The 24,900-nt window shown below is 36.0% G+C and overlaps 2 protein-coding genes across 2 annotated transcripts; both read right to left on the reverse strand.

Moving 5' to 3' along the window:
• Positions 1-14,399: 14,399 nt before the first annotated feature.
• Positions 14,400-17,603, reverse strand: LOC131028600 (disease resistance protein RPV1-like). The gene is made up of 4 exons (XM_057958912.2): positions 17,104-17,603; positions 15,893-16,991; positions 15,462-15,794; positions 14,400-15,365 (listed from the first exon to the last, which is right to left on the reverse strand). The coding sequence occupies exons 1-4, from the start codon at positions 17,601-17,603 to the stop codon at positions 14,400-14,402; spliced, it is 2,898 nt and encodes a 965-aa protein (XP_057814895.2).
• A 3,177-nt stretch (positions 17,604-20,780) lies between these two features.
• LOC131028598 (disease resistance protein RPV1-like) lies at positions 20,781-24,245 on the reverse strand. Its single transcript, XM_057958911.2, has 4 exons — positions 23,713-24,245; positions 22,522-23,596; positions 22,076-22,408; positions 20,781-21,979 (listed from the first exon to the last, which is right to left on the reverse strand). The coding sequence occupies exons 1-4, from the start codon at positions 24,243-24,245 to the stop codon at positions 21,026-21,028; spliced, it is 2,895 nt and encodes a 964-aa protein (XP_057814894.2). The 3' UTR covers positions 20,781-21,025.
• Positions 24,246-24,900: the final 655 nt, after the last annotated feature.

A 24,900-nucleotide genomic window follows, 5' to 3' on the forward strand; every position in this document is an offset into this window, starting at 1 on the left:
ATATAAAATTTATATATAAGCCACATTTCTCTTTGTCTTTTTTTTTTCCTTTCTATCTCACTTTGTCCCCTCTCTCCCAAAATCTAAAACTATGTCTCTACCTCTCTCTCACATCCTTAACTCTTTACTATTTATCTTTGCTATCTCTATACACCTCCCCTTATCCCCTACCTACCTATATTTCTCTATATATACATCTCTACCTCTCTCTTAATGTACCATCTCTCTCTCCCAACCAACTTATCTTTCTCTACATATGTCATAATAGGTCCTACTAAGGGGTCTTATGTCATAATAGGTCCTAGTAAGAGGTATAATGTCTTAATAGGTCCTCTTAAAGGGTCTTATGACATAATAGGTATTATGTCATAATAGGACCTATTATGACATAATAGGTCCTATTATGTCATAATAGGTCCTCTTGTGACATAATAGGACCTATAATGTCATAATGCGACCTATTATGTATTATGTCATAATAGGACCTATTGTGACATAATAGGACCTATAATGTCATAATGGGACCTATTATGACATAATAGGTCGCTCCCATTATGACATTATAGGTCGCATTATGACATTATAGGTCCTATTATGTCACAATAGGGCCTATTATGACATAATACCCCTTAACAAGTCCTAGTAAGGGGTATAAAGTCATAATATGTCCTCTTAAGGGGTTTTATGACATAATATGACCTATGATGTCATAATAGAACCTATGATGACATAATAGGACCTATTACAACATCATAGATCCTATTATGTCATTATTAGTCCTATTATGACATAATACCCTTTAACAGGTCCTACTAAGGGGTATAATGTCATAATAGGTCCTCTTAAGGGGTCTTATGACATAATAGGACCTATTATGACATGACAGGTCCTCTTAAGGGGTCTTATGACATTATAGGACCTATTATGACATAATAGGTCCTATTATGTGATAATCAATCCTATTATGTCATAATAGATCCTACTAAGGCCCATCTTATGTCATAATAGGTCCTCTTAAGGGGTCTTATGACATAATAGGTCCTATTATGTGATAATTGATCCTATTATGTCATAATAGGTCCTACTAAGGGGTCTTATGTCATAATAGGTCCTAGTAAGAGGTATAATTCCATAATAGGTCCTCTTAAGGGGTCTTATGAGATAATAGGTCGTATTATGTCACAATAGGACCTTTTATGACATAAAAGGACCTATTATGTCACAATAGGACCTACTATGTCACAATAGGACCTATTATGATATAATAGGTCATATTATGACATTATAGGTCCTATTATGTCACAATAGCTCCTGTTATGACATAATACCCTTCAACTCTCTCTAAACGTACCATCTCTCTCTTCCAACCAGCTTATCTTTCTCTACATATGTCATAATAGGTCCTACTAAGGGGTCTTATGCCATAATAGGTCCTCTTAAGGGGTCTTATGACATAATAAGTCGTATTATGACATAATAAGTCGTATTATGTCACAATGGGACCTATTATGTCACAATGGGACCTATTATGACATAATAGGTCATATTATGACATTGTAGGTCCTATTATGTCGCAATAGGTCATATTATGACATAATACCCCTTAACATGTCCTAGTAAGGGGTATAAAGTCATAATAGGTCCTCTTAAGCGGTTTTATGACATAATAGGACCTATGATGTCATAATAAGACCTACGATGACATAATAGGACCTATTACATTATCATAGATCCTATTATGTCATAATTGGTCCTTTTATGACATAATAACCTTTAATAGGTCCTACTAAGGGGCATAGTGTTATAATAGGTCCTCTTAAGGGGTCTTATAGCATAATAGGACCAATTATGACATGGCAGGTTCTCTTAAGGGGTCTTATGAGATTATAGGACCTATATGACATATTAGGTCCTATTATGTGATAATCGATCCTATTATGTCATAATAGGTCCTAATAAGGGGTCTTATGTCATAATAAGTCCTAGTAAGAGGTATAATGTCATAATAGGTCCTCTTAATGGGTATTATGACACAAAAGGACCTATTATGACACAAAAGGACCTATTATGACATAATAGGTCATATTATGACATTATAGGTCCTATTATGTCACAATAGGTCCTATTATGACATAATACTCGTTAACAAGTCCTATTAAGGGGTATAAAGTCATAATAAGTCCTCTTAAAGTCTTTTATGACATAATTTGACCTATGATGTCATAATAGGACCTATGATGACATAATATGAACTATTATGTCATCATAGGTCCTATTATGTCATAATTAGTCCTATTATGACATAATACCCTTCAATAGGTACTACTAAGGGGTATAATGTCATAATACATCCTCTTAAGGGGTCTTATGACATAATAGGACCTATTATGACATGACATGTCCTCTTAAGGGGTCTTATGACATTATAGGGCCTATTATGACATAATAGGTCCTATTATGTGATAATCAATTCTATTATGTCATAATAGGTCCTATTAAGAGGTATAATATCATAATAGGTCCTTTTGAGGGGTCTTATGACATAATAGTACCTATTATGACTTAATAGGTCGTATTATGTCATAATAGGACCTATTATGACACAATAGGACCTATTATGTCACAATAGACACATTAGGACCTATTATGTCACAATAAGACTTATTATGACATAATAGGTTGTATTATGACATTATAGGTCCTATTACATCACAATTTATAAGATCTTCTAAAATCTAGAATATGTATTATAACTCCTAGAGATCTGAAACCACTCTCAAACATCCTGCCAATATATACATGAAATATAACTTAAAGTATAAGAAAGGAAAAAGACAAAGGGAAATGTGACTTAAACTTAAATGTTATATTTCATGTATATATAGTTTGTTTTAAAAAAATAAATTTATAAAATTTATAAAAAAATGTATATATAGTTTATTTTTAAAAAAAAAAAAAAATTTAAAAAAAGGAAACAAGATCCCATTTGCTAAATGTGTTTTTAATTATTTTAAAAAATGAAACGGGATCCCATTTCGTAATCGGGATCTCGTTTCTAAAAATTTCAAACTTTGGTTTGGTTGTAGCTTTGGTTTTGGCTTGGGAAATGGCTTGGACCTGGTTTGACCTGCAACTTGAAGGCCAAATCAATCTTCATATAAAATAATGACTTCAAAAATATACCTGAACACAAATTTTCTGAATTTTTTTAAACAATGAAAACCCATTATAGTAAAGACTGTCTAGATTTGAAATATGTAATTTTAAAAAAAAATGGATCAATATTTTTATTTTAAAAATAATTACTAATGAAAGAGGTCTATAAACTCGAAATAACATGGTTTTTTAGTTTTTAAATAACCTTTTTGTCTCTAAGTTTTTTGAAAAACAAATTATATGCCATCAAACTAGAGACAATTAAATACAGTTAAAAAATAAAATGTTAAGTTTAGGTCAAATTATGCTTGTCGTACACAAGAATTTTTCAAAACAAAGATTATGCCCAATAAAAAATTAACAAAAAAAAAAATATGCAGAAAAAAATTACAAAAAAATATTCTCATCAAAGGTAAGTGAGTTATAGATCCTTTCCCAAAAGGATTTAAAAAAAATAAATCATTTAGGTCAAATTATGCTTGTCGTACAGGGCATGGTATGGTCCTGAAAATTGACTTTTAAACTATAGGTTTTAGTAATGCCTATTCAAATTTCATTTTTAAGATCTGGGTATTAAAATAAATTACATATTTAGAAAGTAGGCTTCGAGCACTACATTTTCTATTACTTAATTTTTTCAAGATTCATTCTTTAAGTGCCTCGAATCTTTAGGTCAAACATGATGAAATTGAAAAAAATGGGAAAAAACTTCCACTTTTTGGTCAAAAAGTGGACACAACTTCTTGCAGGTACCCTCTTGTTGAATGCGTCCTCACATTGATGGTCCCACTTGAAATGAACATTTTTGTGCAATAGATGAGTAAATGGTTGACATTTATCGGCTAGTTGAGCAATAGATCTTTTGATTGACTGGAGTCTTCCTTGGAGTGATTTGAGTTGATTGATATTCTTAGGAGATGCCATGTCCATGATTGCTTTGACCTTAGACGGATCTACTTTGATACCTCTAGCTGAAACAATGTATCCCAATAGCTTGCCTAAAGTGACACCAAAGGCAAATTTCTTAGGATTTAGACGTAGCTTGTACTGTTCTAACCGATCAAAGATCTTTTCCAGTATCCCTATATGTTCTTCTCCGTTGTATGATTTGGCCAAGATGTCATCCACATAGTCTTCCATGAATGTATGCATCATGTCATGGAATATCGTTGTCATTGTTCTGTGATATGTGGCACCTGCATTCTTTAGTCCAAAAGGCATGACGTTCTAGCAGAAAGTACCCCATGGTGGGCATCAATTAATGTGATGCTAAAAATATTGTAAATAAGAAAGGCATACACATATAATGAGACAATAAAACACAATGGAAATCTTAATTAAAAACTAAATTTAAGATGCAAACCATAAACCTTCCTTGAAATATCCCATTTTCCTCTATTCTTAAGGACCTTGAAGGTGTTGAATTGATTGGTTCTCAGTGGAGAAATGACCTCCAAAGTGGCAACTCAAGAGTTGAGTAGCTACTTGATCATGATTGATTATGTAAATAATATGAAATGCATGATCTAAGAAACTAGATTAACATGCTATGATTAATCCAAAATGCTAATTACTAGATGATTGAAATGAAAATTCCTATAGTAATGATGCTAAAACTATGAATGCAAGGGATCCTTATTGCTCCAACATGGGGGATATTTATAGGAATTCCAAGGCGAAAGCTGAGGTGGCAGAAATCAATGGTCTAGATCTGATCTGAAGATATCAAGGGCAACGATTGAGGAAGTTGGAGAAGAGGTTGGAGGAAGGGACACTTGTCATCTCTGTGGTGACAAGTGTCAAGGAGCCTTTCTCATGAGAGGGCAAGTGTCCAAGGGAGGAGACATGTGAAAAAAGTGTCATGTGTCTCAAGGGGAGAATATCTATACCATAGGAGGTTAGGATAAGGAGGTTAGGATGTGCAAGAGAGGATAGGGTTAGTTAAACCCAAGGTTAGATGGAATGGGTTAGGTTAGGGTATGGTTAGGTTAGGTGGTTAAAAATTAGGAGCCATGTGCTCATTTGAATTTAGAAATTCAAATAATTTGGAAAATGATAATTAATCCCAACAAACTTGAGTTTGTTAATTTTAATTAGGGATTAGAAGAATTAATTTATATGGGGGGAAATTAATTAATTTAGAATTAATTAATCAAAGGGGGATATGAAATGAATTATATAAATAAATCATGTAGATTTATTTACTAGTAGATGAATAGATAAATTAATCAAATTGTTTGTGAATTCAATTAATTGGGATGGGGGATTAATCAAATAACTGCGTATTTAATTAACTATCTTCAGGCCATTTTTAGGTGTATACACATAGTATTATGCCTTAGTTGTTATAAAGAAATGTTATCAAAAATTCCTCCTATAAAACCAATTGATCCATCTAAGATAACATCCCCTTATTTTGATAACAATTCCTTTTGTCAATTTCATCATCAGCCCGGTCATGATACTGAGAAATGTTTTGCATTGAAAAGTAAGATTCAAGATTTGATTGATAATAATACTATATATGTGGCAAGTTTGAATGATAAGGGAAACAAATCAGTAGCTCCTCCTAATCAAAATCTTAATATTTTTATTGATCCTTTGCCTTATCATACCTCTAATGTGATTGACACTGAACACACCTCTTTTTCTCTTTCTGATCTTACTACCACAACTCTAAATTTAGTGAACATGGTAGAGAAACAAGAGACACCTAAGGATCCTTGTATTACATTTGACCCTAGTGAGACCATTAGGGCACCTAATGTCCCTTTATACATAGTTGTGAAGGTTAAGGACATATCTTGTCGTGGTGCTCTTATTGATCCCTCTTGCATGGTTAATGTCATCACTGAGGAGTATCTTTTCACTTTACGATTACATAAACCAGTTTATGATGATACTAATGTGGTTGTAAAGTTATTTGATGGATTCTCTTGTCCTACCATTGGTTCTATCACCCTTCCTATTGAAGTTCACACTAAATCTATGGATGTCAACTTTGTTATCATTCCCTCTTCTGAGCAATTCCGTGTGAAGTTGGGCTACCCTTGGCTATCTTCCATGAAGGCTATTGCTTCTCCAATTCATAAATGTTTAAAATTTCCCCACAATGGAGAAATTATAACTGTTAACCATATCTTATTTTGACCATCCGAAAGAAGCCCAGGTGTTCCTATTGATTTCTTTTGGCCTAAGCAATTTCAATCTCTTCCATCAAGGAGAGATGCTCTTTTCCAATCTTATCAAAAGTGGAAGAAAGATATGATCCTATCTTTGAGCCAACCTATATTTCCAACAATTAATATCCCTATCCTTCTTGAAGATGAAGTTCTTCCCCTAATGGATAGGACTAATCTTCATCCTAAGGAAGATCCTCAACCTACTCCTATTGATGTAACTATGCCTTCTCCTAAGAAGAACAACAATATTCCTTCTAAGGTTAGACCTGCACCACCTCCTCATGATGGACCTAGTCTCCTTTCTACACCTAATATTCCTCCTTTATATGGTGCAGTTCCACCTCCTTCCTCTTATAGAGAGAAGAGGTCTGCCTCTCCTCTTGTCCAACAAATCTAACCTAAAAGACCTCAACCTAAACCTTCAACTATCAAAGAGGAGAATATTCCTCCTTCAACAAATGTTCCTTCTTCTTCTCATCCTTCCGCTAAGACTCAACGGAATCTTTGTGTGAGAGACTGCTAACGAAGATGTCGTGCTCGAGCTCATGAGCTTGTTCCTCAAAACATTCAATCTCCCAAGACTCCAATAGTTGACATGATTCCCTTTTCTCCTAAGAAATATGTTGAACCTAAATCTCCAAATCATAAATTGCAAAAAATATGTGATGGTTTTACTTTTATTCATCTAAGAGCTCCTCTTTCTATAAATGTTGATGAAGAAATAGGTGAAAATGTTATTCATGATGGAAATACAACTCCTAATGCTTCTGATAGTGACTATGAATATTATCAACTGAATTTTCAAAAGCCCTAATCTTAGCTCCTAGAATTGAACAAAGTGACTGACCACATGAGTATAGTCCTTGTTTGGATCTTGTGATAGCTCCATCTGGTGTGCTCGATGTTGCTGCTCTAGCATGTTGCCCACCTTCTTGAAATAGTGATCAGCAAGATGGGAAGGTAGATGTCATGCTAGATTAGCAACATTAGCACCGTAGATCTTCTCCCTCTCTCCTTTCTTTCTCTTTTGTGACTATTCTTTATGTGTATCCCAGTTCTTCTATTTTTCCGTTAATGTCTACTTGAGGATGATGCAAAACATTGAGATCTCTTTTGGTCTCTTTCATGTTGACTCAAAAGAAATCTTCTATTCCCTTTCTTCCAAGGTAGTTTCCTTTCTTTGGGGAATGGCGATTATTCTATGCACACATACACATATGATATACACAAGTTATCATACAACATACTGACCCCAAGGAAAATGAAACTACCTCATGTTTTGTGTTCATTATCCTTGGGTTTATTCCTCGATTGGGGGCTAAATCCTTGAGATAATGTGCTCCCTCTCTCTCTCTTTTCTCTCTTGGGTGTATCCTACCTTAAATCAATTGCTTCCGATAAGGTGTTCTTTGCTTTGTAATTTTTGGTATCCTTTCTTTTCATGACTCAGAGTGAGGGGAACCTTGCTACTTGCAGTCATGGTTCTCTCTCTCGATCTTCCCTTTTACTTTGTCAATCGATGTTGTAAGATCCTAAGTCCACTGGGGGCTTGGTGCATCTTTCCTCCTTGACATGGTAGAAGTCTTTCAATCTTGGTTCCTTGTATTTTACGACAATATTGGCGTATGCTTATACTCCTACTAAAGTGGGGATAAATGTAGTGTCATAAAATTGTGACCCTTGCACTTTTCAACCACATTAGGGTCTTCACATTGGCAAATCAAATGCCCAAGCTTGATCAAAGACCCGAGACTTGCTCATCCCTGAAAATTGCACCTTTTTCTGCCCTCCGCATTGCCTAAACCTACTTCCTATCCCAAGCTAACGGCAAGATAGGAGCGTGGCGCCCCTATCCCTGCCCTATCTTGGGGCCCTATCTTGGGGCCCTTTCATTTAAATAGTGCATTGAACTTTGTGATTAAAGTGGGAAAACTTTCCCTATGTCAGCCTATGATGAAAAAATCAGTCCAATAACCCTAATTGATGAATATATATGTTGCATTTGCCCTCCCATTTGCATAAGTTGCATAAGGTGAAAAGTTGGCATAAGTTCAAGCATTCAAGAATTCCTTCTAAGCATTGAGAATTCTCAAGTATCCCTTCAAGGCTAGGTGTTGCATTCAAGTCAAGGATTCAACCATTGAAGAGGAGATCTCTTTCATCATTCAATTTCATACAAGCAATTCTATCTACATTCCTATTACATCCTCCCTTGAGGTGAATTACATTTCAGTCTTTCATTTACATTTACTTGCAAGTACTATTTTTCATCATTTGGTTAATTCCAAAACTGGGGTTTGACTTGAAGGCAAACCCCCAATTCCAATCCCTTTTCCTCTCTTTTCTATGTGTAGGTTGTAGGTGTATAGCTATTTTTGCAGATTTGGACTCCATTTACAGAGGCAGAAAAACCCTTTTTATTTCGTGGATTTTTCGGAGGACTGCCTGCACTTTTAACATGGTCTTGGTGACTCTTTCTCAAATTCACAGGGCACCTTCGTCTGGGTATATTATAGCCAAATCCATGTGCATATCTTCATCCAACACTTCTATTTCAAGTTATAATCAGTTATTTGCTACTTTTACACTTAGTCTTGAAACACTTAACACAAACAATCTTTCCATTATAAAAGAGGGGTTAGCTTGTAATTTTCATACCATTATCAATTCATTTAGCATTCAATCTCTTTCCTAGGAGATTAGACCTAGTGAATTTCCCCCCCTCTTTTAAATGTAATGTGCGTAAGGTGATTGAAGGGAAATCCGCAGTGAAACTTTCATCTTTCCTTGGAGGGAAGAAATGCTTTCCTCTTGATCTCCCCATCATTCACTTTTCACCACATCACAATTCTCCATATCTTTGTTATCTTGAAGGAAAAGACATTGCAAATTGCAAATTGAGAATTGTAATTGTGATAGTGATAGTTGTGAAGTTTGCAATTGTTTTCTTCATATAATAAGGATATTGATACCTTGTCCTATGGATGTTTCCTTGGCATATTGTCATTTTTTTAGCATGCAAATATGTGTCTTGTGTGTTATTCTATTATTATATTTCATTTTATTTGTTACTTCTTCATGACTAATTTGTATTGCATTTTTTTGATTGTTTCAAGTTTTGCTTCCACCTACACAATAGTGTCAACTCTTAGTGTCTTCTCTAACCATGTCTACAACTCAAGTAAAACTCTAAACCAAGAAAACTAATTCGCAACATGTTTTAGACTTAGGGATATCTAGAAATTATGGTTGTGACACCAATTCTTAGAATTGAATTAAGGAAAAATAGGTAGAAAACATAACATATGGGATAAAACCAACGAATCATGTTGCCAACTTGGCTGTTGAAAATGTGGCCGTTAGATGGTGGAGAGGAAGGGAAACCTCCCCCAAAACTCTGTGTGACTTGGCAAGAAATGATGTTGATATCTTTGGCCTTACAAATGAATTTAATGCTAAGAGATTATGATGGGATGGGTGTCGTTGGGAAGGTATTTCAAATTATTAACACTTTGAGAAGCTCTACAAACTTCAGCTCACCTTGTTTTTGTTTAGTTTTTTTCTAGTTTTGCACCTGGCTTGTAGTTGTCTGGATTCCCTATGTAACATAATGGGTGGTGACAAGAATAAGCATGAACCCATGACCTATGATAAGTGGAGGAATATTAAGGAGGTCTAGAAGGAAATCTCTAACAGTGGGATGGTTCCCTATTTGGAGAGATTACACGGAGATGGATGAGGAGGATAGTGGCATTGCCCTTGATTGGCATGATATCAAGGATTCAGAGGACCCTGAGTATAGACAAGAGAAATAAGGGGAGCCTACGGTGACCCCTGGAACTAACAATAGGAGGAAAAACAATCCTCCAAGGTGGGTGACAAGCAATTTTAAGTCCAGCAACAGGAAAATGCAAGACTTGGAGCCACCCATCAGGAGAAAACTAAATTGACCAAGTCAAGTGGGTCCAAAGACAAGGACCACAAGATTATGTTAGACATCCCCATCAACGTGGATAATGAAGAATAGGGGATTATGAATAAAGAAAATGAAGGTGGTAAAAAGGGGGAGAAGGTGCTGGAAGACCTGATTTTGGAGGTCACTTAGGGCTCGGAGAGCTGCTGGAAGTGGGTTGGTATAGAAATTGGAACCCTAAAAGATGGAATTAAGGACTTTATTGACACTTTAACAGATTCCCTTGGGCCTAGTAAAACTAAGAAGCTTGTGAGCATTACTTAGAAGTTGTCTCATGATGTCAAAACTATGAAGATCAATCCCGAGTGCAAAATTGATAAGCTGGAAGAGTATGTGGATGACATCAAAGACAACCTAAATAATCTGGTGGAAATCAAGAAGGAGGAGATGAGTAATAGCGCTGAGGGTTTGAAAAAAATCAATGCCATGATTGTAGACTATATAACCAGACACATAGCTAGTGATCCTCCCTTGGGAGAAAACATAAAAAGAATGCTTCAGAGAGTGGCGAGATTGCTGCTAGAGGGAAGACTGTCTCGTGTCCCTGTACTAGGACTAGGAGTCGGAGCTAGGAATAGGGTACTTCCATATTCATCATGGAGGATTTAGAGAAAATCAACAAGAAGATTATTTAGAAGAATTCTAAACTAGTGCACTCTCTCAATTGAGTGTGTTCTCCTATTTTTTGGGGCTTTTCGTGTTGTTTTTGGCTTTGGGTCTGTGTGGGTTTTTTCCCCTGTTTCACTTCTTTTTAATGTCTGTTTGACTGCTTCCCTTGGCTTGTAAAACTTTAGGTTTCGGGTCCCTATAAAACCTATTTATCTTTATAAAAAAACATATGGGATAAAACCCAAAGCAAGTCACACACAAACAAAATTATAAATACCAATGGAGGAAAATAAATTATTCTATTAATCATAAAAATAACTTTCAAACTAAGTTACAATATGATTATAAAAAAATCTTCTATAGTTAATCTAAAGCTACAACAACAACTAATTTTTGCAACTTTTTGGAGCGGCAAACAATTCCTTTTGTCTAGAGCTACCTACTACTGCAATAAATTTTCCCTTCTATTCCTAGACAAACTTTTGTTGGTGCTATGAAAATTCACTTTGTTGTTCTAAATAAACTCTCTAACTATTACATAAAAAAAAAAATATTTTCAAACTCATCTTATTTCCACCAAAATTTCCTCTCATTTCAAATTCAAACTTACATATTAAATCAATTTTTGCTACACTATGTCAGAGGGAAAGTGGAGATGGATAGTTGTTGTTGCACTATGTTAGAGGGAAAGTGGAGATGGAAATCCCAAAAGATTTCAACGAACTATTTGAGCTAGCAATTGATTTACTAGAAAACTCACGAAAAAAATAATTTCCAAATAGAAATACACTCTAAACTATGTATACTTTCAATGTTTGAAACTTTACACAACAATGGAGATTGGTCGATAATTGCAATAATAGAAAACAACAAAACACTAATAATTCAATTTACCTTTTAGAATAATAGCTTTTTCCTTGAGAGAAAGATTCTAATTTTTTTTAAGTAATTAAATTGGTTTTTCCATGTTTGGTGGTGGTTGTTTTTGATAAGGATAAATGGGTTTTACAAGGACCCAAAACCTAAAGTTTTACAACAGCCAATCCGGCAAGAAACAACAGTAAAACAAGGGAGCATCCCTGAATAGAAACAGAGACAAAAAAACACAGACAAACAAGCCAAAGAAAAAAATCTCTCAGTTAAGCAAGAACACCAGATCCTTGTTCTTTTGGATGGAAATCCTGTTGATTTCCTCAAGCTCCTCCATGATGAATCTGGAGGTACCCTTGTTGCTGCTTCTACTCCTGGTTCTAGAACTAGGTCGAGTGGTTTTATTGTCTCTAGCAGCCACATCATCTCCTCCAAGTTCTTTCACTGGGCCACTATGGAAGGATCTATAATCAACAACCATCTCGTTAATCTTTCCAAGCCCCTCAATGTTGTTGTTCATGGCTTCTTTACTAATGTTGACTAGATTCTTGATATTTTTCTTAATCTCATTCATGGATTGTTCCACCTTATCAATCCTCTCTTCATGGTTACATTTCATAACCTCAACATTCGGAGAGAGTTTTTGAGTCATGATCTTGAGTTTTTCTGTCTTGCTGGGTTCAGGGGAAGCAGTGAAAATGTCAATTATTTCTTTAACCCCTGTCTTGAGGGTGTCGATTTCACACTCGACCCACTTCCAGCAGCGCTCCTGGCTTCTGGTGGCTTCCATGACAAGATTCATTAGACTACCATTTTCCCCCTGATTATCTTTCTGGACGTTGATAGGGATGTCTAGTTTAACCCCTTAGTCCATAATATTCAGGCTGTGATCCTTTACCACTAGCTTTTTCTTTTTGGTGAGGGGTTTGACCTTGGAGATCAACTTGATGTTGGTTTTGTATTTACTAGCTACCCATCTGGGTGGTTTTTTCTACCAAGCATCTCAAGAGTGACCATCTTTTCCTTTTCATCCATAGGTTCACATTCAAGGTCATCAATAGGTACCCCCCACTATCATCTAGGTCCATAGTAGCAATTGTGAAGTTTGTAATTATTTTCTTCACACAAAATAATATTGCTACCTTGTTCTGTGAATGTTTCATTAGTATATTGTCAAGGTTTTACCATGTAAATATGTTTCTTGTGTGTTATTCTATTAGTCTATATCATTTTATTCGTTACTTCTTCACAACTAATTTGTGATACAATTTTTAATTGTTATGGGTTTAGCTTCCACTTACGCAACATCGTCAACTCTTAATCTCTTCTCTAACCATGTCTACAATTCAAATAAATCTCTAAATTGAGAAAACTAATGCCCAAAACATTCTAGACTTAGGGCTCTCTGGAACCTATGGCTCTAATACCAATGCTTGGAATTGAATCCTAAAAAAATAGGTAGAGAGCACAACAGAGGGGATAAAATTCAAAGTAAATCACACACAAAACACAAACACAAATAGACTTGTTGGTCATGAAATGAAATAAAGAGTTATAAATATCAATGGAGGCAAACAAATGGTTCTATTAATCATAGAAATGGCATTTATAAAATTACTTTCAAACAAAGATTGCAATATGATTAAACAAATCTTCTATAATTGCTTTGAAACTAAAATTACAACTGATTTTTGCAAATATTTGGAACTACACAATTCTTTTTGTCCACAACTACATACTATTGCTGCAACTTTTCCCTTCTATTCCCAGTCTAACTTTTGTTACTATAACAAAAATTCTATTAGTTGTTCTCAATAAACTCTCTAACTATTACATAAACATTCTTTTGTTTAATTTTATCTTGTTTCCACCAAAATTTCCTTTTGATTTCAAATTCAAACTTACGGACTATTTACTAACAAATGATTGATTACACAAGAAAATAACAAATTCTAACAAAACTACACTCTAAACCATTTATGCCTTTAATATTTGAAACTTTACCCAACAACAAATAATTCATTTTATTTTGACATATACTTAAAAGATTGAAATCATCATTTAAAATCAATCCTATTTTGATCATGTTCTTAACCAAAGAGACTCTTGGAAAATTATTTTGTGAAATTAAGCAATAAATTTTGCTTGTAATATCATATCTTCAATAATTTTTAAAACTCTAGCTAAAAGATCATGGTGGACTAAATCGACATCACTTAATCACTTAATCCTATGGCTCGGATAAATTGCAAGGAAGGACAAATTTTAATTGTCAACATACTTCTAAAATGAAAACCATCTTCTTGATTTTAACGAGTTTTGGTCCATTCATTTGTCAATTAAAATAATGAAGGGATTGATTTGAATTTCTAAGATAAGCCTTCTTTCGGAAGAAAAGCCATAGAGAAAATAAATGGTATTTCCAATGAAAGTTTATACAATGGTAGACATCTCAGTGCCCGTAATCTTCGCCGACAACAAGATAGCTAGATTTTTCGAGCAAATCCAAGATACTTAAGTCGGACAGATGGAAGTTGGACCAACCACAGAGATAAATTTCAGTCTAATAGCTCTCACTCGTGCGCCTAGATACTTCAAAATTCTGAAGCTTAATGAGACGGCAAATACCCGGGCAGAATTTCAATCTCAACTAAGTTGTCATTTTGCTGAAGTTGGAGAGTCTGGAGTTCCGGGCAGCGATCTTTAGAAATTGATATCCTGGATAAATACGTCTTTGTTAGAGAAATGGCCTTGAGGTTAGGCATGAAAGAAGTATTTCCAGATACCAAATCCAATTCACTTATTGGGCAGTCAGATATCTCCAGAGTCTGAAGATTTCTCAATTGGCAAATTGACTTTGGCAAAGACATGATGGCCGACAACTTTATCCCTAGGTATTGTAAGCGATTTAAATGGCCAAGAGAGTCAGGTAAAGATTCCAAGTTTAAGCAATCATCGATTTCCAGACAAGTCAAAGAGGACAAACCCCCAATAGTGGCTGGCAAACTTCTCAAGAGCGGACTACCAATCCTTAACTTCTCTAATTTCCTTAGTTGAATGATGGTATCTGGTACGTCCCTTAAACAGGTATCTCGAACATTCAACTCTTCCAAGTACGTCTGTTTAGTGATATGACAAGGAAGCTCAAACAATCTGCGGCATCCCGAAAAGTCCAACTTCTGTAACATTGTCATGTTTTCAAGAATTTCAGTTTGTATCCGGAGCTTCCTACAGCCTGATAAATCCAGATATTGCAGGTCCCTCAGCATCTTAAACGAATCTGGCAACATCCTTAGTTCCTCAGAAGAGCACAGATCTATATGCCGTAAATTTGTTAACTCCCCGAAACGGATGGGTAGCGTTGACAGCAGCTTGCAATGGCGCAGTTCTAGTAGCTCCAGAGATTGAAGATCACAAAACTCCTCTGGCAATCTTTTTATGCGAAACTCTTCTCCAAGATAACCAATGAAGGAGAGCTTCTTCAAATACTTCAGACGTGATATTGAGCTCGGAAACCTTTCGAAACTACTGCCCCAACTAGTAGTGATACGCAGTTCTCTCAGCTGCAATGGGAGCTGCAATAAATTTTTGATTCAGTTTTATTTAGACGGATAACGTGGTTGTAACTCGAAAGTATGGTTTTAAAATGAACAGCATATCAATATACTTACATTTGCATTATCCTCCCATAATCCATTCAAGCTGGAAGCGTCAAAAAGCTCTAAGACTCTCAACTTTGCCAACGAAAGCCATGGTGGAAGATTTGAGTGTTTGAAATCGAACCAACGAACCCACAGAAGCTCTTTTGATAGTGTAGCAAATTCTTCTGTAAAATCATTTTCTGTGACAGCAAGAAGTTTAAGCGAGGAAACCCCTTTCATAAGCTCCATGCACTCCTTAAAAGGCGCCTGGAAATGAAAAGAACATCTAGGAAACTCGCCATGGGCTGAGGATGCAGCAAATTGAGTTGTGGCGGCAATTATTCCTCGAATCAGCGTGGTTTCCTGATTGAAAATGTAAAAACTTAAAACAATATAAATTTCCGAAAGCAGAAATAAAAACAGATTACTTTGCAGCTCGTTTAAGAGAATATTAACCATACCTGAGAACGTGTCTGAACATTCGTAATTGTCTGAACATTCGTAATTTGTCCTTGCGACATAAGACGATAGGGTGAATGTTGAATTGCGATTTCTCTTCCTAAGTCGCGAAGGTGATCATGCATTCTTATTCGATTCTGCCCATCGATCTCAACAAGGCACTTATTCTCAAGCACCTGCCAACTGTGCTCACCATTCCACCCAGATCCATTCCATACTGCAATAGCCAAACTTTTCTTTTCCCCAATAAAGAAACAAGCAATATCCAAGAAAATCTCCTGCTCTTCTTGGTCAAGCGAATCATAGCTTATCTTCATACACTGTCTAATGTTGTCGGGCAATATTCTGGAGATCTTATCCAACTGACTTTCCCAGTAATTTTTAGACTTGCCATAAAGCTCTCCTCCGAAAACCTTAACGGATAAAGGCAACCCATTGCATTTGCTTAAGAATTTTTCAACTAAATCTTCAAATTCCTCCGACGGTACAGGCTGTGAGAAAGCGTGCCGACAAAAAAGCTGCCTGGCATGAGATAATCTCATCATTCCCATTTTATAAATGGAAGAGATGCCCCAGGAAGTAAGTACGTCCATTTCCCGAGTTGTAACTATAATCAGACTACCTGAACCAAGCGTTTCCTTTGCTGGTAATAAGCCGTCCAGCTGATCCACACGATCCACATCGTCCAAAACGATGAGCACACGAACATTTCTCAAACAACGTCCCAGGACACTTGTGCCTTCCTCTACTGTGAGAAATGGGGGATATTTGAGATGGAGCTCCTCTAGTAAATTTTTTTGCAACTCACGCAAATGGGTTTTAGCTTCGGTATCTCTTACACTGAAAACAAAACTGGACCTCAGAATTGAAGAGAAATATCTGTCATAGATGGCTTTGGCGAGTGTTGTTTTACCAGACCCGCCAATACCAACGATTCCCACAATCTGCACTTTTTGGCTCCGCAAAGGTTCAAGCAGGCTTCTTTCAAATTCATCTACATTTTCATTGAGCCCAACGGTGTCTCTAGCTACAAGAAGTGGTACCATTCTTATTGTCTTCAATATAGAATTCGCGATAGTCTCCGTTATCTTTTTCTCGTCTCTACAACAAATGTCACTCAACTTATACAATATACCAGAAATGTATAAACTAACCAGAGACGGAATGCACGAGATGTAAGTTTTTAAATAAATAAAGGTTGTTTCAAATTTACCCAGCAGGTGTAATCATGTAGCCAGAATAGAATGAGATGTTGCGAAGTGCCATTCTCCACTCCTGAAGCTTTTCTGAGCTGTATATATGACGTGAAAATGCCTCGGCGTAAACTGAGTGAACCCCCAATCGAAGATGGTGAGGTTCAACATCGTAGAAAATAGGAACAATAGTTTTGCCAGTTTTCAGCATCAATGATAGCTCGGCCAAGCAAAAGGGCGATTCTGCATAGTTCGTTGAGAATATTGCAATATGAAGAGAAGCATTTAATATTGCATTTTCAATTTCAGTTGCAATATTATCACCGGGTTCACTGACTTCGTAATCCATAAAAACACTCAATCCCATGGCACTGAGTGCCTGGTATAAAGTGGCAGCCAACGTTTCTCTAACATCGGATCCCTTAAAGTTAATGAATACATCATACGGAACAATGCCAACCACTGATGATGTTGGGGTTATTCCTAACTCACTAACGTCTAGTCTCAGACCTGTTGCCATGGAATTGAATTGAACTGCAAAGAGAATATGGAACGTCGGCGTTGCTTAGGAAAGAGTGGTGAGGGCGAGGGCGAGAGCTAAAGAGGCAGAGAGTGGTATGGGCAAAACCAAGCGTTCACAATGAAATGTACAAAAACATGGTGTGTAATTGTAATTGATTTGATTAAAAAGAGGGCAAATATAAGACGACAAAGGAAACTGCTCGGCAACATCTTGCAGCTAACACCGTCGAAGAGACGAAACGAATTTTTGGTGAAAGCGCCGTCAAGAGCTGATTATGAAAGTGTATTCCTTCAAAATCGTAATCAATTATGATCTAACTTATTTATGAAACTAATATAAATTTATAAGCAAATAAAATATTTAAGGATAAATAAGTCTGATAAGTATAAACTAATGTTAAAGGGATTGTGGTTAAGTGGTCAAGTCATATGGTTCAAATTTGTCTAAGTGACATCTTAGTATTCATAGGTGTGTTGAATTGAATTGAAGGTCTCACACAATTAGTAGGTATGTATCATTTCCATAGGTGACACCTATGTAGTGTGCGGGAAGAGTGCAAAAGGAATATGGAGGAGAGGACAAGGAGTAGAGGCCCTACAAGTAGAGAGAGAAACATTCAAGTTAGAGGAAAGAGAGCTAGGAAGTCGGTGGAACATTTAAACTAGGGGAGGATTCAAAGGAAGAGTAGATGCCTTATAGGTGGAGAGAGAGGAAGTAAGAAGTAGGTGAAACATTCAAGTTGGAGGAGTACACTAAAGGAATATAGGAGGCAAAAGAAGATGTCTTGTAGCAGGAGATAGAAGGTGATAAATAGAAGTATTCAAGCCAAAGGATTGTAGGTAGGAAGGTAAGGAGGACATTAAAGCAGCCCCCACTAGTACAATTGTAAGATGGTGATCTCCCCACTAGGAAAAAAGCATAAATAACAAACTAATCTAAAGCAAGATGTTGTGAATTATACATTATTACCTAACTTAAATAAGATGGTTAGTGTACTTAACTTGGAAATAGATCATTGAAGGATGAAGACAACTAAGTTATTCTCACTTTTGTTATGCAATTTATGAATCACCAAACTATGAGGACTATTTCTTGTCATGAGCTCACACTAGGAATTGGGACGAGACTAGCACATGTCTTGTAGGGTCAAAGTTAGGATGCACAAAAAATATCTAACTAATGAAAAATATTGAGACTACTACAATTCACTCCTCTTGCTTTCTAGAATCTAAAACTCTATAAGGTCAAGGGTGTTTATAAATGCAATTTGAGAATTCTCTAGTGCCACAAATGAAGGCTTGTCTAGTCAATTCTCATGGAGGACCAAATTAATTGCTACATATAAAGATCAAATACATGAAGAAGGAATACAAATGACCTAAAGTGATCACTTAGATTCTTTTATTCCTTTTAGTGCTCTAAATTAAAATGTATGAATGATTATGCTTAAAAGTGCTTCTGATTTCTAGGATATGAAAATAAGGTTATGAGTATCTTTAAATAATATGACATAGCAACATGTTACATGAGTGTGTAGTGAGTAGGCTTGTAAATGTTAGTTTCAAGTTGAAGGAGTGAATGTAGAGTGTTAAGTGTAAGAGTAAGTCCTGTAAGGATAAAATAGTGTTGATTTCAAGGTGGATGAATGAATGTATGGTTCAAATGAGGGTAAATTAAGAATGTATATAGAAAGCATGTACTATGACAAAAACATAACACTAGGGTGCCACTTTTTTGCTATGTTAATGTATTTAGACACTACTATGAAAGTAAATGAAAAATTGAATGGGAAATGGCATGGATATTCTAATATCTCCACTACATTTTAGTCCCACTTTAAGGTGTCCATAAATATATATGGATGTATATTTCAAAGAAAACATTTTCAACAAACATGAAAGTAAATATTCACTCTCAAAGCCCATAAGAAATCTATATAAAGTAATGAATGAAGCTAGAAGTCACTATGACCTTTCCTTGATATGATCACTCCACTAAGCCTACAAATGAAGGAAATTTAATATGTAAAGAATAGCCTATGGGCCACACAATAAAAGGCAAGCACAAAATACAAGGCATGCTATACATTGAAAAGTTAGAGATTAGGCATGCTATCTCCTTATTTGACTAGAAGTTCTTAAGATTATCCACTTAGATGTAATATGTGTCATCTTATTTATTATGTAATCTTAATCATAGAAGCATTAATGAAAACGTATACCCCCATCCAATCGGTTGATTACATTGGATGCAAGCAATTTATAGGTGAGGTGAGAACATGAAATATAGCATGATAATCATGCATGTGTGAAATCTTTTAGATAACACTATGCAATGCTCAAACTATGAAAAATAAAGAATATGACTACATGAAAGGATAGTAAATGCATCAAATGATAGGAAAGTAAGCTCAAACTATTAGAAGTATTGTATATGATCTGATTGTGGTGTTCATTTTGCTCACTAAGGAAAATCATGAATAAATATGTGATAGATACAATATTCATATTAGTAAGGATGGTATGGGGATCCCTATGTGGTGTTATGACACTCAAACATTCATAATAAGAGCACTCTATTGATGTTGAGTCATGATTGGTGTTACATCTAGTATGAAACATTTATTTTAACCATGTATGACATGGTACATTCAATATAGATAGTATATATGCAAGATGTGCTCTATGAAATGCACTCTAGATTATTTATGCCTTTAACGTTTGAAATTTACACAACATTATATAGTTCATTTCTTTTCAACATATACTTAAAAGTGAAATCCTAATTTGAAATCAATTCTATTTTAGGTATGATCTTAACTAAAGAGATCGAAAAGTGGAATTTTTTTTTGTGAAATTAAGCAATAAACTTGGCTCGTAATATCAAGTCTTCGGTAATTGTTGCAACTTCTAGCTGCAGGGTCATGGTGGACGAAGTCAGCATCATTTAATATTACAGCTACAACAAATTGCAAGGAAAGATAAATTTTAATTGTAAACACACTTTCGTCGTGGTTTAAGAAGTTTTGGTCCATTCATTTGCCAACTAAATAATGAAGGGATTGATTTGAATTTTTAAGACAAGCCTTCTTTTGAAAGAAAAGTCATAAAGAAAATAAATGTTATTTCTAATGCAAGCTTATACAATGGTAGACATCACAATGCCCCTTATCTTTGCCAACAAGATAGGTAGATTTTTCAAGCAAATCGAAACCTACTTGGAAGTTGGGTCAACTACAGAGACAGATTTTTAGTCTGACAGCTCTCACTCAGGCATCCAGATACTTCAAAATTCTGAAGCTTATCCAACAGAAAGCTTAAATCACACACACTAAGCTTTGACTTCTAGACTTAAAAGTGTTAAACACTAAGAATTTACTGACATTCTCTAGACTTAATATGTTTCTTGGTGTGTGGAGTTTAAGGCTGACCCAGAATTTCAATCTCAACTAAGTTATCATTTTGCTGAAGTAGGAGAGTCTGGAGTTCTGGGCAACGTTCTTTAGAGATTGATATCCTGGATAAAGACGTTTTTGTTAGAGAAATTGCCTTGAGGTGAGGCATGAAAGAAGCATTTCCAGATACCAAATCCAATTCACTTATTGGGCAGTCAGAAATCTCCAGAGTCTGAAGATTTGTCAATTGGCAAATTGACTTTGGCAAAGACATGATGGCCAACAACTTTATGCTTAGGTATTGTAACTGATTTAAATGCCCAACAGAATCGGGTAAAGATTCCAATTTTAAGCAATCATCGATTTCCAGACAAGTCAAAGAGGACAAACCCCCAATAGAGGCTGGCAAGCTTTTCAAAAGTGGACTCCCAATCCTTAGCGTTTGCAAGTTTCGAAGTTGAACGATGGTATCTGGTGCATCCCTTAAGCAGGTATCTCGAACATGGAGCTCTCTCAAGTACGTCTGTTTTGTGATATGACAAGGAAGCTCAAACAATCTGTGGCATCCTGAAAAGTTCAATTTCTGTAGCTTTGTCATGTTTTGAAGAATGTCAGTTGGGATCTGGAGTTTCCTACAACCTGATAAATCCAGATATTGCAGATGTCTCAGCATCTTAAACGAATCCGGCAACATCCTTAGTTCCTCAGAAGAGCACAAATCTATATACCGCAAATTTGTTAACTCCCCGAAACGGATGGGTAGCGTTGACATCAGCTTGCAATGCCGCAGTTCTAGGTGCTCTAGTGATTGAAGATCACAAAACTCCTCTGGCAATCTTTCTATGCGAAACTCTTCTCCAAAATAACCAATGAAGGAGAGCTTCTTCAAATACTTCAGACATGATATTGAACTTGGAAACCTTTCCAAACTACTGCCCCAACTAGTAGTGATACGTAGCTCTCTCAGTTGCAACGGGGCCTGCAATAAATTTTTGTTTCGGTTTTATTTAGACGGATAACATGGTTGTAACTTGAAAGTGTGATTTTAAAATTAACAGCAAAGCAACATACTTACATGTGTATTATCCTTCCATAATTCATTCAAGCTGGAAGTGCCAAAAAGCTCTAAGACTCTCAAATTTACCAGTGAAAGCCATGATGGAAGATTCGAATGTTTGAAATCAAACCACCGAAGCCACACAAGGTCTCTTGATAGTGTGGCAAATTCTTCTGTAAAATCATTTTCTGTGACAGCAAGAAGTTTAAGCGAGGAAACTCCTTTCATAAGCTCCACACACTCCATAAAGGGCGCCTGGAAATGAGAGGAACATCTAGGAAACTCCTCATGGGCTGAGGATGCAATAAATTGAGTTGTAGTGGTCATTATTCCTCGGATCGGTGTAATTTCCTGATTGAAAATGTAAAAACTTAAAAGAGTATAAATTTGTGAAGGAAGAAATAGAAACAGATAAGCAAGGTTTCTCTGACTCCTCATCTAGTAAAAGAAAATGTTAAACTCACCTGAGAAGGTGTCAGAATATCAGCAATTTCTCCTTGTGAGATAAGACGATGGGGTAAGTGTTGAACTGCGATTTCTCTTCCTAAATCGCGAAGGTGATCGTGCATTCTTATTCGATTCTGTCCATCGATCTCAACAAGGCACTTATTCTCAAGCACCTGCCAACTGTTCTCACCATTCCACCCAGATCCATCCCATACTGCAATAGCCAAACTTTTCTTTTCTCCAATAAAGAAACAAGCAATATCCAAGAATATTTCTTGCTCTTCTTGATCTAGCGAATCATAACTTATCTTCAAACACTGTCTAATGTTCTCGGGCAATATTCTGGTGATCTTATCCAACTGACTCTCCCAGTAATTTTTAGACTTGTCATAAAGGTCTCCTCCCAAAACCTTAACCCACAAAGGCAACCCATTGCATTTGCTTAAGAATTTTTCAACTAAATCTTCAAATCCCTCCAGTGGCACAGGCTGTAAGAAAGCATGCCGGCAGAAAAGCTTTCTGGCATGAGGTAATCTCATCATTCCCATTTTATAAATGGAAGAGATGCCCCAGGAGGTAAGGACGCCCAATTCGCGCGTTGTAACTATAATCAAACTACCCGATCCAAGCGTTTCCTTTGCTGGCATTAAGTCATCCAACTGATCCACACGATCCACATCGTCCAAAACGATGAGCACACGAACATCACTCATACAACCCGCCAGAACACTTCTGCCTCTCTCCACTGTGAAAAATGAAGAATATTTGAGACGGAGCTCGTCTAGTAATTTTTTTTGTAGCTCACGCAGATCTGTTTTAGCATCTCTTACACTAGAAATAAAACTGGACCTGGAAATTGAAGTGAAATATCTGTCATAGATCGCTTTGGCCAGTGTCGTTTTACCAGACCCGCCAATACCAACGATTCCCACGATCTCTACCTTTTGGCTCCGCGTAGATTCAAGCAGGCTTCTTTCAAATTCATCTACAACTTCATCAAGCCCAAAGGTGTCTCTAGCTACAAGAAGTGGTACCATTTTCACAGTCTTCCATATAGAATTAGCAATAGTCTCCGTTATCTTTTTCTCGTCTCTACAAAAAATGTTACTTAGCTTAATTATATGATATACCAGAAATGCATAAACTAAGCATAGACGGAATGCATGAGATGTAAGTTTTGATAAATAGAAAGGTTGTTTCAAACTTACTCAGCAGTTTTAACCAAGTAGCCGGGATACAGTGAAACGTTGTGAAGTGCCATCCTCCATTGTTGGAGCTTTTCTGAGCTGTATCTTTTCTTATTTCCCTCATAACCTAGAAAGGCCTGAGCATAAAATCCTCCAGTCTCCAATCGCATATCAGAAGGTTCAACATGGTAGAAAACAGGAATAATAGTTTTGCCGGTTTGCAGTATTAATGATAGCTCGGCCATGCACCAGGGGGATCGTGCGTAATTCTTTGAGAATATTGCAACATAAAGTGAAGAATTTAGTATTGCACTTTCAATTTCTGCTGCAATATTATCACCGGGTTCGCTGACTTCGTAATCCACAAAAACACTCAATCCCATGCCACACAGTGTCCGGTATAAAGTGGAAGCCAACGTTTTTCTAACATCACATCCCCGAAAGTTAATGAATACATCATACGGCACAATGCCAACCGCTGAGGATGTTGGGGTAATTCCTAACTCCTTAACGCTTAGTCTCAGACCTGTTGAAGACGAACTACTTGCGGCCATGGAATCGGGTTGAACTGCACAGAGAATTATATGGAACACTCTTAGAGTTTATGTCGGGCTAAGCCAAAAAAACATCAAGATGATAAAGTCTACAAGGCCAAGTCCAGTTAAAAACAAGAGCAAAACCACTACACGGCAAGAGCAAAACCACTAACACGAGCGAAACCGCTACCATCAAAGTGAGGATGCTTGCCCCATACAGCAATAGGTAGGAAAGTATAACGATTTTTTTCTTCGAAGATAAAATAAAATTACCAAAAACTTTTATAATAAAATAATTTTAAAAGAGAGGGGGAGGGAGACGTTGTCAAAGGTATGGGCAAAACCAAGCAATCCAGATTCCACAATGAAATATGCAATTGATCAATTAAGTCGTAGTTGATGCATGATTTGTTAAGCTCAATGTTTTGCATGATGTGATAGTTGTGTTTGCTTAAATGTTTGTTTTTGTAAAGGATAATTTATTGTGAATTGTGATTGATAGATTGTTTTTGGATTTTTTATTGTTTTTTTCGTTTTTAGAGTTTTTCAAAGTTTATTTGATGTTTTTTGGATTTTTTTGGATATTTTATTATCTTTTGTGATTTTTCAATTTTAGGGCTTTTTTTTAGGACTTTTTATTGTTTTTTATTTTTTATTTTTTTTGAAAGTTTTT

The sequence above is a fragment of the Cryptomeria japonica genome, chromosome 8 (genome assembly GCF_030272615.1).
Source record: "Cryptomeria japonica chromosome 8, Sugi_1.0, whole genome shotgun sequence".
Classification (NCBI taxonomy): domain Eukaryota; kingdom Viridiplantae; phylum Streptophyta; class Pinopsida; order Cupressales; family Cupressaceae; genus Cryptomeria; species Cryptomeria japonica.

Excerpts from the sequence above, each read along its gene's own strand:
- LOC131028600 (XM_057958912.2), bottom strand. The coding sequence starts at position 17,603 with ATGGCAACAGGTCTGAGACTAGACGTTAGTGAGTTAGGAATAACCCCA. Across the intron at positions 16,992-17,103 it reads TACATGATTACACCTGCTGG|AGACGAGAAAAAGATAACGG; the intron begins GTAAATTTGAAA and ends CATTTGTTGTAG. Across the intron at positions 15,795-15,892 it reads ATGTTCAGACACGTTCTCAG|GAAACCACGCTGATTCGAGG; the intron begins GTATGGTTAATA and ends ATTTTCAATCAG.
- LOC131028598 (XM_057958911.2), bottom strand. The coding sequence starts at position 24,245 with ATGGCCGCAAGTAGTTCGTCTTCAACAGGTCTGAGACTAAGCGTTAAG. Across the intron at positions 23,597-23,712 it reads TACTTGGTTAAAACTGCTGA|AGACGAGAAAAAGATAACGG; the intron begins GTAAGTTTGAAA and ends CATTTTTTGTAG. Across the intron at positions 22,409-22,521 it reads ATATTCTGACACCTTCTCAG|GAAATTACACCGATCCGAGG; the intron begins GTGAGTTTAACA and ends ATTTTCAATCAG.